The following is a 15,677-nucleotide window of genomic DNA, read 5'->3' as shown; positions in this document are numbered from 1 at the left end:
CTGAGCACACAGGCACAGTGCCCCTTTCATATTTCATGGACCGGAATTAATTTCTCTAATGTTTTTGCATGGGGGCATGAGATGGGATTTATCTCAGAGGACACTAGCTTTTTATTCGTTTTGTTTCCTTTTATGCTTTACACTTTAACAAGATACCTGCTTCATCTCTGCTTCTCATAAATGCTTATTTTAGGGATGTGCAATTCTCGAGTTTTATAGACAAATGAATTCTATTACCTTTCATTGTTTTTCCTTTTTAAAAACAGGTGTTATTTTCATAAATACTGAATTATTTCCATGGATTTTTAAAAAGTTTTTCTATAGTAGTTCTCTTTTCTATTCTTAAAGGAGTAAGACTTTCAAAAAAGTTTCATATGGCTTATATTATGCTGGATTATAAATCAGAGATTCTGACAGATTTCAAACTACAAAGGTGGATAAAATGTTTTACTGTGCTATGAGTTTTAGAAACATTTTCCTCTGTTCTTTTATGGTGTGTTTTTTTCTCTTTTTCGAGATGGTCAAAGCATTCCTTTTGGGAGACAGGCTGGGGGTAGTAATATCATGTTGTTTTGTGTAAGGAAAATTGAATTTGACTCAGAACTGTTTTAGGAGCTAGCAGTCACCAGATATTTTAAGAGTGCTTTAAATGTAAACATATGTAAAAAAGTGAAAATACTAGTGACCTTCCCACCACCCTCCCCCTTCTCCTAGTACTATGCTATGACTGGCCATAGTTCAGGCTTGTGTATGTTGCTGTTTTATGTTCATTCTAAAATGAGAAAAATAATAGCTAAAGAATGTTTTCTTAACATATAGATTGATTACATAGAAGAGAAGTATTTGTGGACTCTGCCCTTTTATACAGATGTAAAATAGGGTATGTTTTCCTCAATAAACTGATATCTTAATGTGTTTCTTTTAGGAAATATGTTTCTAAAGATAGTGTGTAAGCTTTTTTCAAATTTTATGGTTTCTTTTACTACATTATCATTGTATAATTCAAAGCATTCTAATGAGAAAAACAAATCACCTTTAGTTTTAGTAATCAAAGCTAACCACTCTGAGCATTATGGTATATACTTACCGTCATCTTACGAAAGGAGATGCATGCTGTGTTTTCTTAGCGGTAAACATTTTAAGTTTAATATATAAGAAAGTGTACAAGCAGTGTATAGCTCAATTCATTATCATAAAGTGAGTGATACATGTGATTGTTAGTCAGGTCAAGTAATTCCAGCACCCCTGAAACCCCTCTCCTAGCTGCAGAGGAAACCACTGATCTGACTTCTGGCACTAATGAGTATATGAGTCACTATGAGCCAGAAGTCACTGTGAGCATATGAGTCTATTTATATAGACTGTGTATGTTCTTTTTTATGTCTTCTTTCTTTTGCTTTTTTTTTGTGAAATCATTCATATTTTTACATTGTTCATTTTCATTACTGTATATTATTCCATCTTAAGACTAACACCACATTTTATTTATCCTTTATATTACAATATGTATTTGATGATTTCCAACTTTTGCCTGTTAAAATGATGCTGCTATGTACATTTTTGTACATTTTTTTGGCATGTACTTAAGCACTTTATTGGATATAATAATTAAGGAAATTGCTGGATCCTAGTTGTGCACCATTTACTATAGTGGTTACAGTTAAACAGTTTTCTAAATTGTTTTCATCAGTTTACACTGTCACTGTAGTATGTGAGAATTCAACTTGCTCCTCATCCATGCCAACATGTTTTTAGAGAGGAAAAGAATAGTCATGTTTATTGAGGTATGATTTTATATATAGTGAAATTTACCTTCTGTTAGTTTTATAAGTATGTACAATCATGTAATAACCACCATCACCAAGATTTTGAACATTTCTGTCACTCTAAGAAGTCTGCTTGTGTTCCTTTGTAGTCAGATCCTAACCATTGGTCTTCCAAAATAGTTGTGGAATGCAGACATCTACCATTTGATATCAGTAATCTATTCATGAAAATCAGACATTCTGCTGAAAATACTGATCTGGAACCTATTTAAAAATTTTAAGTTGTTATGTATGTAATATCACAAAATATTCAGTCAGTTTTCTAAAGCGCACTAAATACCACTGTTTAGCAAACTAAACAGTGTTTTTATATAAAATGCTTAAAAACCTGACTTCTTGATCAAAGTGATGATGATTGAATAGTAGTTTGGTAAATAGTAATCTACTCTCTTGCATTTAGTCATTTTTTTCTCACTCTTTAAAACCTGTTCAACGTTTGCCTCTTATTGTATAACACTTTGCAAAACTGAAGGCTCCATGTGAAAGGGTTTATGGAAACACATTTAGCGTGTGTGCCCAGTGGTGGAGAGTGGCTTACACAGGGCATGACACCAAAATGCCTTGTTAGTTACCAATGGCATCTGAGACATTCATCTCCTTTTTTTTTTTTTTTTTTAAGACACAGTTCAGTTTCAAAATGTCAACAATTCTGTCATACCAATTATCTTTGCAATGAAACTTGATTCCCCCCTCCTCCAATACATTATTTTGTTGAGAGTGTTTTGAGTTTGGGAGGTATAAATATAAAATATAATTTTTGTAAACATTAGTTGAAAAGCATTAAACTGAGTGAAATAGTCTAGGAGGGTTAGATAATGAAAACTAGGTGACATTGTACTGGGAAAATAACCTTTTGTTGACATTCTGGGGGATATGCCTGGATTTCTACCCACGGGCTTGGTTTTCTGTTGTGTTGATGAAATATGTCACAATTAATTCAGCCAGATCCTTCTTATTTGATATTTAAGTGTTTGAGTTTTTACTGAGTTTTAAGATAGATAGCTCTTGAATTTGACCTTTGTATTCATTCTTTAGACTAAATTGTAGAATTGAACTTGCTAGGCCAAATAATCTGTATGTTGTTAATGCTTGGGACAGTGACAGTGCATCACATTTACAGTCCTACCGCTTGGTGTCTGACTGCCCCCTAGCACCTTCATCAACATTGAAGTATTATAATTTAAAATATAGGTTTAAAGCCAATTTTTGACACCTGTATTTAGAACTTTTAAAGTAGCATGCTTTCCCTTTAAATAGCAAATACAAAATCTGTTATTTATATACCTTTAAAATATCAAATAGAAAGTCTATATTATACACTGTAAAAATATCCTCTGGTAAATGGAAGTAAAGAAGCAAATTAGGTTTATAAGTTGGAGCCCTCTAAGGAATATAAAACATGAAAAAGATGTAGCTCTTTTCCATCAAGGAGTCCACGGGAAAATTTGTGCGTGTGTTTCATACATAAGGATAATCAAAGTCAGACTGTGGCGAGTACAATGCTGGAGGGAGCTGTAATCAAAGTGCTGTAAGAGCGGGTTTTTTTTTTTTTTTTTTTTTGCTTCATGTGTTAGACGAGTATGACTTGGACCTTGAAGGAATTTTTCTAAGCAAGAAAGAGAGTAGGAAAAAGAAATGAAAGAAAAATGTTAAAACATAGGGAGAAGTGGAATGGCTTTTACAGCTGAATTGTAAACCTGAAAAAAGTCTGTAAACCAGTGATCAGTTCTTTAATCACTGATTTCTTAGCTATTTCTGAACTATTTTTTCTTCAGGGGTCATCCTGACATTTAGGTAACACTCTTTTTCTCTCCTTCAGACTCCTTGCAGTTTATTTATTTGCTTGTCTGTTTCATGTCTGTTTCTCCTTTAGACTGGAAACTTCATGGATAGGGACTCATTGTCTTGGGGATCATTAGTGTCTAATCTAGTTTCTTGCAGTCTGCCTAATCCATAGCAGTATCTTGCTAAATGATGAGTGTAAGTGCCCTGGCGTCAGTACATATTTGGGGCTATATAGGGCCTTTATTTTGTGGCTGGTATGTGACCCTTAAAATAATTCAACTTCCAAAAAGTTAAGTGATCATCAAATATTTTTCCCATACAAATATTCCTAACTGGTGATGGAATGGTTTTATATTTTGATGGTATCAGTGTCACTATCCTATAGTACAATAAGATGTTACCATTAGAGGAAATTGGATAAAAGGGTACATATAATTTTTTCTTAAGAGCATATGAATCTATACTTATCTTAAAAACTTCAAAAAGTTTTGATATGCAAAAATTTTTTAAAAATTGTTCTTAGTTTTTTTTTTAAAAGGTCTCTAACCAAGCAATAATATTGTGGACCTTTTAATATATAATTGTGTTATGTTATTGGTTTGGCTCTTAGTAAAGATCAGATACTGATGGCTTAAACAGGGTAGAAGATTTACATGAAATCTCTCACATAAAAGTCTAAGCTAGTTCAGGAGTGTAGTCAGGTTTGCTTCCTGAGGACATCCAGGGACCGAAGTTCCTTTTGTCCTGTTTTGCCATTCCCTTGCTGGTATCCATCCTCACATATGGAGTTAAATCTGTCTACCCATCACTTTCCCTGGGTTCTAGCCCATGAGAAGGGTAATGGTTTTGAAGAGAAACGTTTCCTTTTAAGGATGTAACCTAGAACTTGCATGTGCTCCTCCCACTCACATCCCATTGTCTGGAATTTAGTCATGTGCCTATAGTTTGTGAAGTGTAGTTCTGTCCTGCTAAATCCCAGGGCATTTTGGTAATAAAAAGGAAGAGAGAGCATGGCATTGAGATCAGGTAGTTACTGTACCCCAATGTTTGCCCTGGAATGCACGTTCAGTAACTTTATTGGGGAAACTTTATTTCACTATATTTATGTAGGAAAAGTACAAATGTTTTAAAATCTAGGTATTAATCATTATGGCATTAAAAATGATTTGAATATTTGTTTCCCCTTTCTGCTAACTTTCGCAAAAGACAATGTATGATTTTTTTCTCCTTTGTGTTTTTGATGACGCAGGGCCTAGCACCACTTAGACGCTTACTACGTATTTATTGACTGATTAGCCTTTTATCTGTTTTGATTGAAATGTCTCTGGCAGAATTTTCATAAGTATTTTTAATAGCTGACCTGCTTTTTTCATAATATCTGTTTTGTTAACAGTATTACATGTTCAAAATATATGAATGTGACCCTTGTTGCAGATTTTTATAACTGGATGACAGTATAGTGTAGTATCATTAGTTTTTGTGTAGTTATGCTTGAATAATTAGTGTTTTATAACATGTTTTTTAGGTATAAGAAATTAATGATAGTTTGACAAGTGGCATGGTTAGCAATATAAAAAAACAGTAATTTGCCTTAATTTCATTGTCTTGATAGTTTGCTATTGAGTTCAGATTTTTTTTTTTTTTTTTTTTTTTTTTGGTCTCTTTAGGGCCGCACCTGCAGCATATGGAGGTTCCCAGGCTAGGGGTAGAATCATAGCTGTAGCTGCTGGCCTACACCACAGCCACATCAATGCAGGATCCAAGCCGCATCTGGGACCTACAGCATAACTCATGGTGACACTGGATCCTTAAGCTACTAAGCAAGGCCAGGGATCGAACCTGCGTCCTTATGATGCTAGTGAGATTTGTTTCCGCTGAGCCATGACAGGAATTCCCAGAAAATTTTTAATGAAAGTTCTTTTTTCTTTGATTATTATTTTATTAATGTGTCAATTTTTCAAACTTTGTTTTTCTCACATTTTTGTTGTTAAGAATAAATAATGAGTCAGTCCTTTAAAAAAGTTGAATCATCAACACTAGATTTATTCTTTTAGTTAATTTCAGTACTTTTTTTTTAGTTTTAGATGACTTTTAAGTGTTTATTTGGAGGTCCTGAGGGATGCAATTAAAAAACTTTGGAGACCATCCTTAATTTGGTTTTTAGAACAGAAGGAAATATACTGTAACTTTCCCTTGTTTTTCTGGTGGAGAGAATCTTTTTTTTGCCAACAGGAAAATGCAATTCCACTAAGATTCTTGGGTCATAGATCAGAGGCTTGGATCAGCAAAAAGAAATGAACTTTTGGAAGAATTCTGGTCCAAAATTATGGGCCAGTTTAAACTACAATGTAGGCAATGGCAGGGTGCCTCATTTCTCCCTATAAGGAAAGGCCCCAGAGCAGTGATGCTTACCAGAGAGAGGAGGGCTGTGGGTCAGGTCAGGGTGGGGTGGGATAGTTTCTCCATAAGATTTTCATTTGTCTCATAGTATAAGCAGCTTTGCAGCCCTCTTGGAAAAACTTGAAGGGGGTAAAAAAAAATAAAAGGAAACTTGAAGTCCTATTAAAAGAGAATTGGTGTTTTGTTGTGAAATTTGTCCGGTGGTAGTCAACTCTTATTTCTCCTAGTAATGAAGATGTGCTGCTATGAAGAGAATCCAAACAAAACAAAACAAACAAAAAAGCAAGCAAAAAACTTTTACTTTACATTGGAAAGCATTATTTTTGTTGCAGATTGAACTTTCTAAATATGTTTTTCTTTGGTTGTAATCCTGGAACACACAGTGGTGGAGATAGGGGGAGGCAGTTATGGAGCATACTATGAGTGAAAGGAAGTGGCTGGAAATTTGTAAAATGTTAAGATAAATAACAAATCAGTCCCAAAGCAAATAACACTGGCTGTGGTTGTACTTTCTTAGATAACTTTTAATTTTCTTATTAAATGCCTTAAGTTTCCCAACTATAGCATGAGCACTGTTTGGAATAAATTTAAATTTGTAATGTGTAGAAATCACTTATTAGTTGATAATTTTTATCTGCATATTTAGATTTTCCTAATGAAAAACAAGGCATATGCTTAGCAGAAATTCATCTTAAAATTATACCTATGTTTATAAAAACCAAATCCTTGCTGATTTCTCTTGCCGGCCTCAAGTTTGCTTGTGCCTGCCCTGAAGGTTTAGACCAGATATGTGGTGTGCTTTGATGTTTTCTTGTATACTCCTCTGGGGACCTCTGAAACTTAGGTAGGAGGGTTATTATCCCCACTTTCAAATAACAGCTTTTTTTTTCTTCCAGGTTTATTGAGATATGCTTGACATACAGCACTATATAACTTTATGGCGTATAACATAATGATTTGACTTACATGCACCATGAAATGATTACCACAATAAGTTTAGTGAACACCCATCATCTCATATAGGTACTAAGTTAAAAAAAATAGAAAAAAAAATTTTCATTGTGGTGAGAACTCTTAGGATATATGTACTCTTTTGATAATTCATATATAACATACAGCAGTGTTAATTATGTTTGTCATGTTATACAGTACATCTTTAGTTCTTAATTGTCTTATAACTTGAAGTTTGTACCTTTCGACTGCCTTCATCTGATTCCCTTCCTGGCCCCCATCCCTGCCTTGGGTGACCACAAATCTCCTCTCTTTTTCTGTGAGTTTGCTTGTTTATTTGTATTTGTGTTTGAAGTATAATTGACCTATAACACTCTGTCAGTTCTTGTTACATAGCATGTAGTGATTTGATATTTCTATACATTTCAAAATGATCACCACAGTAAGTCTAATTATAATCTGTCACCATACAAAGATATCACATAGTTATCGACTATATTTCCCACACTGTACAATTCATAAATATCACTCATTTCAAATTATAGCTGCTGCTTCTTTTTTTTTTAACAGCCGTGCTTGCGGCACATGAAAGTTCTTGGGCCAGGGATTGAATCAGAGCTGCAGCTGGGGCCTGTGCCACATCCAGGGCAACACTGGGTCTCAGCTGCATCTGTGACCTATACTGCAGCTTGCCGGATCTTTGACACACTGAGCAAGGCCAGGGATTGACCCACATCCTCACAGAAACAACGTTAGGTCCTTAACCCACTGAGCCACAATAGGAATCCTCAAATAATGGCTTCTTAAGAGTTAATAGTAAAATCATTCCAATGAGTCACAAAAGAAGTTTGAGATTTGCAAGATTAAAATTGTGTAAGAAATGGTACATTGATAGGCTAATCCATGACATAGTTTTATATGTGTTCAATAAAAAATGCACAGTATTAGAAATGAACAGATGTTCAAATTGAACTGTTTACAGTGTAGAGAAGAAATAAAAGTATCTGCCTTTATTCAAACAAAATTAAAATTTCATCAGTTTTGCTTCTTTTGGTATCCATTTGAAATTTCTTTAAAAACGCATTTCATTTCCTGAACAAAGGTGATCTTGTGAAAATGGCATCTGCCCATTTTAATAGGTAATGAAAAAATTAAACGTGTAAAAGATTAAAATATCATGCTCCTTGCCACCATCGTGGACAGGTGTTAACATGTTGATTATCACCTACCCAGAGTTATCAGGAGGTGCTTTTTAAAATTTTTTTTCCTTTTTTCTTTTTAGGGTTGTGCCTGTGGCACATGGAGGTTCCCAGGCTAGGGGTGGAATCAGAGCTGCAGCTGCTGGCCTACGCCAGAGCCACAGCAGTGCAGCCTTCGAGACGCATCTGTGACCTACACCATAGCTCGTGGCAATGCCAGATCCTTAACCCACTGAGCAAGGCCAGGGGTTGCTCCTGCATCCTCACCAATACTAGTTGGGTTCATCACCCCTGAGCCACAACAGGAACCCCAGGAGGTGCTTTTTAAAAATAAAAATCATAGGTCTGTATCCCTAGACCAGTTGTGTATTTATTGCATCACATTTTCTGGGTTTAGTGACCAGGAATTTTCTTCCTTCTCCCCCTTCTTTCCTTACTGTTGTTTAATTGCTTAAGTTATACTTGAATATGTCTATGATTTAAAAGAGTCAAACAAGTAAAACCTGAACAAAATATGAGACTCCTTCAAGCCATTTTCACTCTTACTCTGCCCCATGATGATAGGTAACCACTGTCAGCTGTCCACCCTCCCAGACACCTGTAGGTACATCTACATGCATAGGTATATATGTTTGCAATTGTTTAAAAAACAAATGGGGCATTTTGTGTATAAATATCTTGTTTTGTGATTAGCCTTTTTACCTGTTGATGTATCGATGAGGTTTTCCAATATCCTGTGTAAATGTATACCAGTGGGCATCTCTTTTTGTTCTTTTATTTTAATTTTATTATTTTACATTTATTTTAAAATAAATAAATGGATATATTTCTATTAAAAAAATTTTAACTATGCAAAAAAGCAAAAGTCCTCTGTGAATCCCACACCAGAAGTAGTTTCTCTCGAGTTTCTGTCGTGGCACAGCAGAAAACTGGGAACCATGTGGCTGCAGGTTCGATCCCTGGCCTCACTCAGTGGGTCGAGAATCCAGCGTTGCCTTGAGCTGTGGTGTAGGTCACAGACGTGGCTAGGATCTGGCATTGCTGTGGCTGTGGCATAGGCTGGCAGCTACAACTCCGATTAGACCCCTGGCCTGGGAACCTCCACATGCTGTGGGTGTGGCTCTAAAAAGACCAAAAAAAAAAAAAAAGTTTCTCTTATCAGTATGATATACACTTTGTCCTTACTGTTTTTTAAAAAGGTATATTTATATACATATACATACATATGGTTTAGGTGATTTTCAAATTATTACCTCCATTTTTATGCAACTTCTTTACTTAACAATATTCCTTACAGAAAAATCCTTGTTAATAAATAGATATAGGCCCTATGTTGTAGTCCATAGTATGGATTAACATAACTTGTGTAACCTTTTACTGCTGGTGAACATCTACATTGTTTCTATTTTTGGCAATTATAAACAGCATTATAGTAAATATTCCTATATATGCATCTTTGCGTAGCTGTTCAAGTGTTCTTCAGTATAAGAAAAAAAAACCCTGCTGATGGGGGTGTGCATTTTTAATTTCAGTGATAAGTGCCAAATATCCTCCAAAAATCTGGTACCACTTTGATCTCTTCCTGCTGGTAATTTTTCTGTACCAATACTAAGAGTATTATGAATCATATCATTGATATTATAGTTATCAGTGATCTCATTATCATATTAATTAATTTTCTCTCTTTTGCTTTGGACTTTCTCACCCACTTTTATTTTGGCTTATTAGCTTTCTTTCTCTTCCTGATTTGTAGGAAGTCTTTAAAAAAAAAGTCTTTTCTGTTTTGTATGTTGCAAATTGCTTCTCTTCCTCTCTTACTTGTTAATGATATATTTCATTACATAAAAGTATTTAAATTTTATGTAGTCAAATTATTCTTTGTATCTTAGGTTTTTTTCTTGCATAAGAAAAAGGCTTTCTCAATTCAAGGTTTAAACAGATACTTCTGTGTGTTTAAATAGGGGAAATGAATAAATTTTATTGTCCTTAAGACATTTATAGATTTTTTTTTTCTTACCAATTTGGAACACTACCTGTATCATAAAGTTAATCCTCAGACACATACAATTTTGTTTCTGAAGTCATTTCTCTTCCATTGAACTATTGGTCTAGTCTACTTCCATATCACACATTCCTCTATTTGCTTATTTATTTGGCTTCACCTATGGCATGTGGAAGTTCCTTGGCCAGGGATTGAACCTGCAACACAGCAGTGACCCCAGCAACCCACAGCAGTGACAACACCGGATCCTAACCCATTGTACCACAGGAGAACTCCCATATCACACTTTTAAATGACTATAACGTTATAAAAATTTTGCTATTTGATTAGGAGCATTTCTCTCCAGTTTATTCCTCAAAATTTTTTCTTACATGGTTTTATATTCAGCAATATTTTATTTACAATGTATTTCAAAATATTACATAAATTCTTTGTATTTTGATAGTGATGATATTGAATTTTAGATGAACTTAGGGGCAGTTTTGTAGTAGTGAGTCTTCTTGTACATAAATATATTGTACGTTTGTATTAATTCAGATCTCATAAAACTTTCAGTCTCAAGTTTTGTGGTTCTCTGCCTAAATGTGTTACATCTTTCTTTTGTGTTTATTCTTGAATATTTTATTGGATTTTTTCCTGTTGTGATTGGACATTATAATTATTTATTGGTCATATATAGGCAGGCTTTTGATTTTTTTTTATGTTGAATATTTAGCTGCAGAGCTGTACAAAATCTGTTAGTTCTAATAGTGTGTCAGTCGATGCTCTTGATGTTCCTGGGTAAGTCTGTCCAATAGAATTGAAATGGGAGTCATAGATGTAAACCACATAGATAATTTAATATTTTCTAATAACCATATTAAAAAATAAACGTGAAAATAATTTTAATAATACACTTTAATTCATTATATCCAAAATATTATAATTTCAACATTATTGATATTACAAAATAAGCGAGTGATTTTAATTTTTTTTCATATTAAGTCTTCAGAATTCAGTGTGTATTTTATACTTGGAGCACAGTGCAGTTTGGAGTAGCTACATTTCAAGTGCCCAGTACACACAGTGGCTCAAGGCTGCTGTATGGAACAATGTTCAATCATATTGTTTTCAAATAACAAATGTTTTTCTGTTTCTTTTATTTTGCGGGGGTGGGATTCTTGCCTTAATGCTTTTGCTTGGAGCTCAAGTAGTACAGTGCTGATGCTGGTGACATGAATGGGAATTCTTCCAATGTTTGACCACTAGGGGTTTCTTATTAGATAGACGTGAGAAACTAAAGTGGCTTCTTTCCTTTTTTAGTTCCTAAGAATTCTTTTTCTTTAAAATAAGAATAAGCTTTAAGTTTAATTTTTTTTAAAAAATTCCTATCTATTTAGATGACCATATTTTCTTTTCCTCCATCTTTTTAAAATGAAGAGATATAATAGATTTTTTTTACTTTAAATTTGTTTCTTTTAATCAAAGTATAGTTGACTTGGTGTTGTGTTAATGTACAGCAAGGTGACTCAGTTACACATGTACATACATTCTTTTTATTATTATTTTCTGTCACGATTTATCCAAGGATACTGAATGTAGTTCCCTGTGCTATACAGTAGGACCTCGTTTATCCATTCTGTATATAATAGTTTGCATCTACTAACTCCCAATTCTCCATCCATCCCTCCCACCTCCCTTCCCCCTTGGCAACCACAAGTCTCTTCTATATCTGTGAGTCTGTTTCTGTTTGTAGATAGGTTAATTTGTGCCATGTTTTAGATTCCATATTTAAGTGCTATCACATGGTATTTGTCTTCCTCTTTCTGACTTCACTTAGTATGATCATCTCTGATTGCATCCATGTTGCTGCACATGGCAAAAATTTGTTCTTTTTATGGCTGAGTAGTATTTCATTGTTATCTGTGTACTACATATTCTTTAATCCTCTGTCAATGGACATTTAGGTTGTTTGCATGTCTTGGCTATTGTGAATAGTGCTGCAGTGACCATAGGGGTGCATGTATATTTTTGAATTATAGTTTTGTCCAGACATATGCCCAAGAGTAAGATTGCTGGATCATATAGTAATTCTCTTTTTAATTTTCTGAGGAACCTTAGGTTTTTAATGGTGAACAGTTCTTACATTTCAGAGTCAAAACCTTGATCATGATGCATCTGTTCTTCTAACAGATTTTTCTACAAGATTTCACCTGCTTGTCTTTAATTTAGGTTATTAAAAAAAAATCTCTGGGAGTTCTTGTCGTGGCTCACTGTTTAACGAATCTGACTAGGAACCATGAGGTTGCGGGTTCGATCCCTGGCCTTGCTCAGTGGGTTAAGGATCCGGCGTTGCTGTGAGCTGTGGTGTAGGTTGCAGACGTGGCTCAGATCCCGTGTTGCTGTGGCTCTGGTGTAGGCTGGTGGTTACAGCTCCAATTTGACCCCTAGCCTGGGAACCTCCATATGCCACGGGAGTGGCCCTAGAAAAGGCAAAAAGACAAAAAAAAAAAAAAAAGTCTCTATTCGTGGAGTACCTGCTGTGGCTGAGTGGGTTGCTGTGGAGGCATGGGTTCCACCCCTGGCCTGGCACAGTGGGTTAAAAGTATTTAGCATTGCAGCTGCTGCAGTATAGGTCACAACTGCAGCTCAGATTCAATCTCTGGCCTGGGAATTTCCAGGTGGGTGCAGCCATAAAATTAAATATCTCAGGAGTTCCCCTTGTGGCGCAGCAGAAATGAATCCGACTAGGAACCATGAGGTTGTGGGTTCGATCCCTGGCCTTGCTCAGTGGGTTAAGGATCCAGCGTTGCCATGAGCTGTGGTGTAGGTCGCAGACGTGACTCAGATCCTACGTTGCTGTGGCTGTGGCAAAGGCTGGCAGCTATAGCTCCGATTTGACCTCTAGCTTGGGACTCTCCATATGCTGCGGGTGTGGCCCTAAAAAGCAAAATGAATGAATAAATAAATAAATAAATATCTCTGTTCATTTCTCTCTTTTGTTTTAAATGAATTCTTTATACAATTGTGTATCAAAGAGATTTTTTCTGGCCTTGTCAAATGAATTGTGTACATATGGTCCTTGTTCTATATTTTGGAGCTGCATACATAATATGAGAATTGTCTGTGCTTTGAGGGTTTAGTAGACCTACTTTGCAAAAAAAAAAAAAAAATCTGCACTTGGTTTTTTTTTTTTTTTAAGGGTTAGCTCTGACCCTGGCTTCCACTCTTCTAAGGTTATTTATCCACTTAGGTGTTCATCTTCTTTGGCCAATTTTAATGTTTTGTTTTTTCCTAGACATTTTAATATTTTGCTTTGGTTTTCAAGTACAGTGCTATAAAGTTGTACATGAAATTTTCTTATGTAATGTTTTGATAATACAAAGAAAAATCAAGAAAGATATGTAAGGGACTTAGTAGTATTTTGGTTATCTATGGGAAGTAGAAGTGGAATTATCGGAATGGGGAATGATAGTCTTTACAAATTTTATATCCTTGGGCAATAATATAAGAATTTCCAGGAGTTTCCGTCGTAGCTCAGTGGTTAACAAATCCGACTAGGAACCATGAGGTTTCACGTTCGATCCCTGGCCTTGCTCAGTGGGTTAAGGCTCTGGCATTGCCATGAGCTGTGGTGTAGGTTGCAGATGTGGCTCGGATCCCACGTTGCTGTGGCTCTGGCGTAGGCCGGTGGCTACAGCTCTGATTTGACGCCTAGCCTGGGAACCTCAATATGCCATGGGAGCGGCCCCAAAAATGGCAAAAAGACAACAAACAAACAAACAAACAAAAAAACAGAATTTTGTAATTAAGGACTGGTTTTGCTCTCATAAGAAGAGAGTGTTATTCCAAACTTTAAAATATGAGCAAGTATAGAATGTTGTACAGAAATAGATTCATTTTACTAGTCCCAGCGCATTTTAACTGTGTGTTTTCTTCTCAAGCTGGACTCTGGACTGTCTTCACACTGGGTGGTGTGGGCAGCAAAGCAGCTGCTGCTCCAGAACTTTCTTCCCCTCTGGCCAACCAGAGTCTCCTGCTTCTGCTGGTGCTGGCCAACCTGACAGATGCTGCAGACGCACCAAACCCCTACAGACAGGCCATCATGTCCTTCAAGAATACTCAAGGTTTGTGGGGGTTTCTTTCTCTGAGTATTTTTTCTAATGAGGAAAAAAGGTATTATTTACTCCATTTTGTTTACCGACTTTCAGTTGTGGAGATTACTTGTTGAATTGTGTATTTTCATGTCAGTTAAAGATGAGAGAAGCTTAGATTTTATGTCTGTATTCTCAGGAAGATCAAGTAAATCTTACATGAGGCCAGCAGTTCCTTATATTCATTTATATTTACACTTTTCTTTCTGAGATAACCAAGCCAGCATGTGCTTAATTTGGATTTGCCTGTCCTACCTTATTAGGGGTAGGAATTAATCTGGAAAGCTCCAAATAATAGGTTGTTTGAAATTTTTAATTCAAAGTCTGTATTGCAGGTAGAGTTTTATAGGATGAAAAATAAGAACAGAATTCAGCAAAGTTTTTCCGGCAAGGGGCAGATGGCTTTGCAGGGCCATGTGGTCTCTGTCACCACCTCTTAACTGCCATTGTAGCATAAAAGCAACGTAGGTAATACTTAAGCAAGTGAACATGGCTGGGTTCCAGTAAATCTTTATTTCCAAAACAGGTGGTGGGCTGCCCGTGGGCTGTAATTTGCCAAACCCTGAAGTAGAGCCTTTGCAGAAAGTTCCATGTTGAAACAGTAATCACTGACCAAAAGACTGCACTCTAAAAGCAAGGTTAGCATGGTTGCTAGATTTTCAAGATACATCTAACACTAATGTAATGAAGATGGTAAGAAGGGCGGTTATTGGATAGGAACATTTTTAAGGTTTCTGGTGCTCTTTGCTTAGTTCCTTTCTGGAGCTGTTCTGATACATGTTTCTTATAGAGAGTGGGTGCCAGTTAGTTGTGCCTTTGCTGACTCTGGCGTTATTATTTGCAGGGGGATGTGAGTCTCTAACAGTTTGATAGGTAAGAATAGAAACTCCTGAATCTAGTTAGTGTTTTCCATTCTCATTACTGTACTCTTCTTGGTGACAGTGTGACTCAAGGGTTAGGAAAGGCAGTTGTGGAGTCAAGCTGACCTGAGTTCAGGCCACACTTCTGTCACTTCAGAGCTATGAGGCCTTTCACAGCTTGCTTAATCTCAGTAAGCCTCAATGGCTTTTTTGTAAAATGAAGATAGTATCACCTAATAGTATTTGTATAAGTACCAAACAGGCTAAGGCTTTAAAATGATGAGCTCAGATTTTGCAACCTAGCAGGTGTTCAGTATTTGATCTCTGCTATTGTTACTTTTGCTGCTCTGGCCAGATGTTACTGTTTAGAGTTGAACCTTCCTGGGATAGTCATCTTTTGAGAGACTGTGATTCAGAACATTGGCTTTTGGGTTAGATTGACCTGAGTTCATATCTCAGATTTTAATCTTAAAATACTAGTTTCCTTATTGATGAAACAGGTATTATAATCTCTATCTCAT

General features: G+C 35.8%; 1 protein-coding gene across 8 annotated transcripts in view; it reads left to right on the top strand.

Moving 5' to 3' along the window:
* Window positions 1–15,677, top strand: part of DYM (dymeclin) — a 381,717-nt gene that overhangs the window by 121,504 nt on the left and 244,536 nt on the right. For all 8 annotated transcript variants that reach the window (XR_014808552.1, XM_021092955.2, XM_021092922.2 and 5 more), the window contains exon 9: window positions 14,087–14,269. Coding sequence is in view for 7 of the 8 variants with exons in the window: in XM_021092955.2 (XP_020948614.1) it covers window positions 14,087–14,269 (183 nt within the window). In the remaining variant the exon portion in view is untranslated. The remainder of the gene's footprint in view (window positions 1–14,086; window positions 14,270–15,677) is intronic.

The sequence above is a fragment of the Sus scrofa genome, chromosome 1 (assembly GCF_054392235.1).
Source record: "Sus scrofa isolate SSC_HxYL_T2T_F1_AM1 chromosome 1, Sscrofa_HxYL_maternal_Yorkshire_Landrace_v2.0, whole genome shotgun sequence".
NCBI classification, from domain to species: domain Eukaryota; kingdom Metazoa; phylum Chordata; class Mammalia; order Artiodactyla; family Suidae; genus Sus; species Sus scrofa.
The sequence above is the reverse complement of the archived record's forward strand: the minus strand, read 5'-3'. Positions and strand labels throughout refer to the sequence as shown.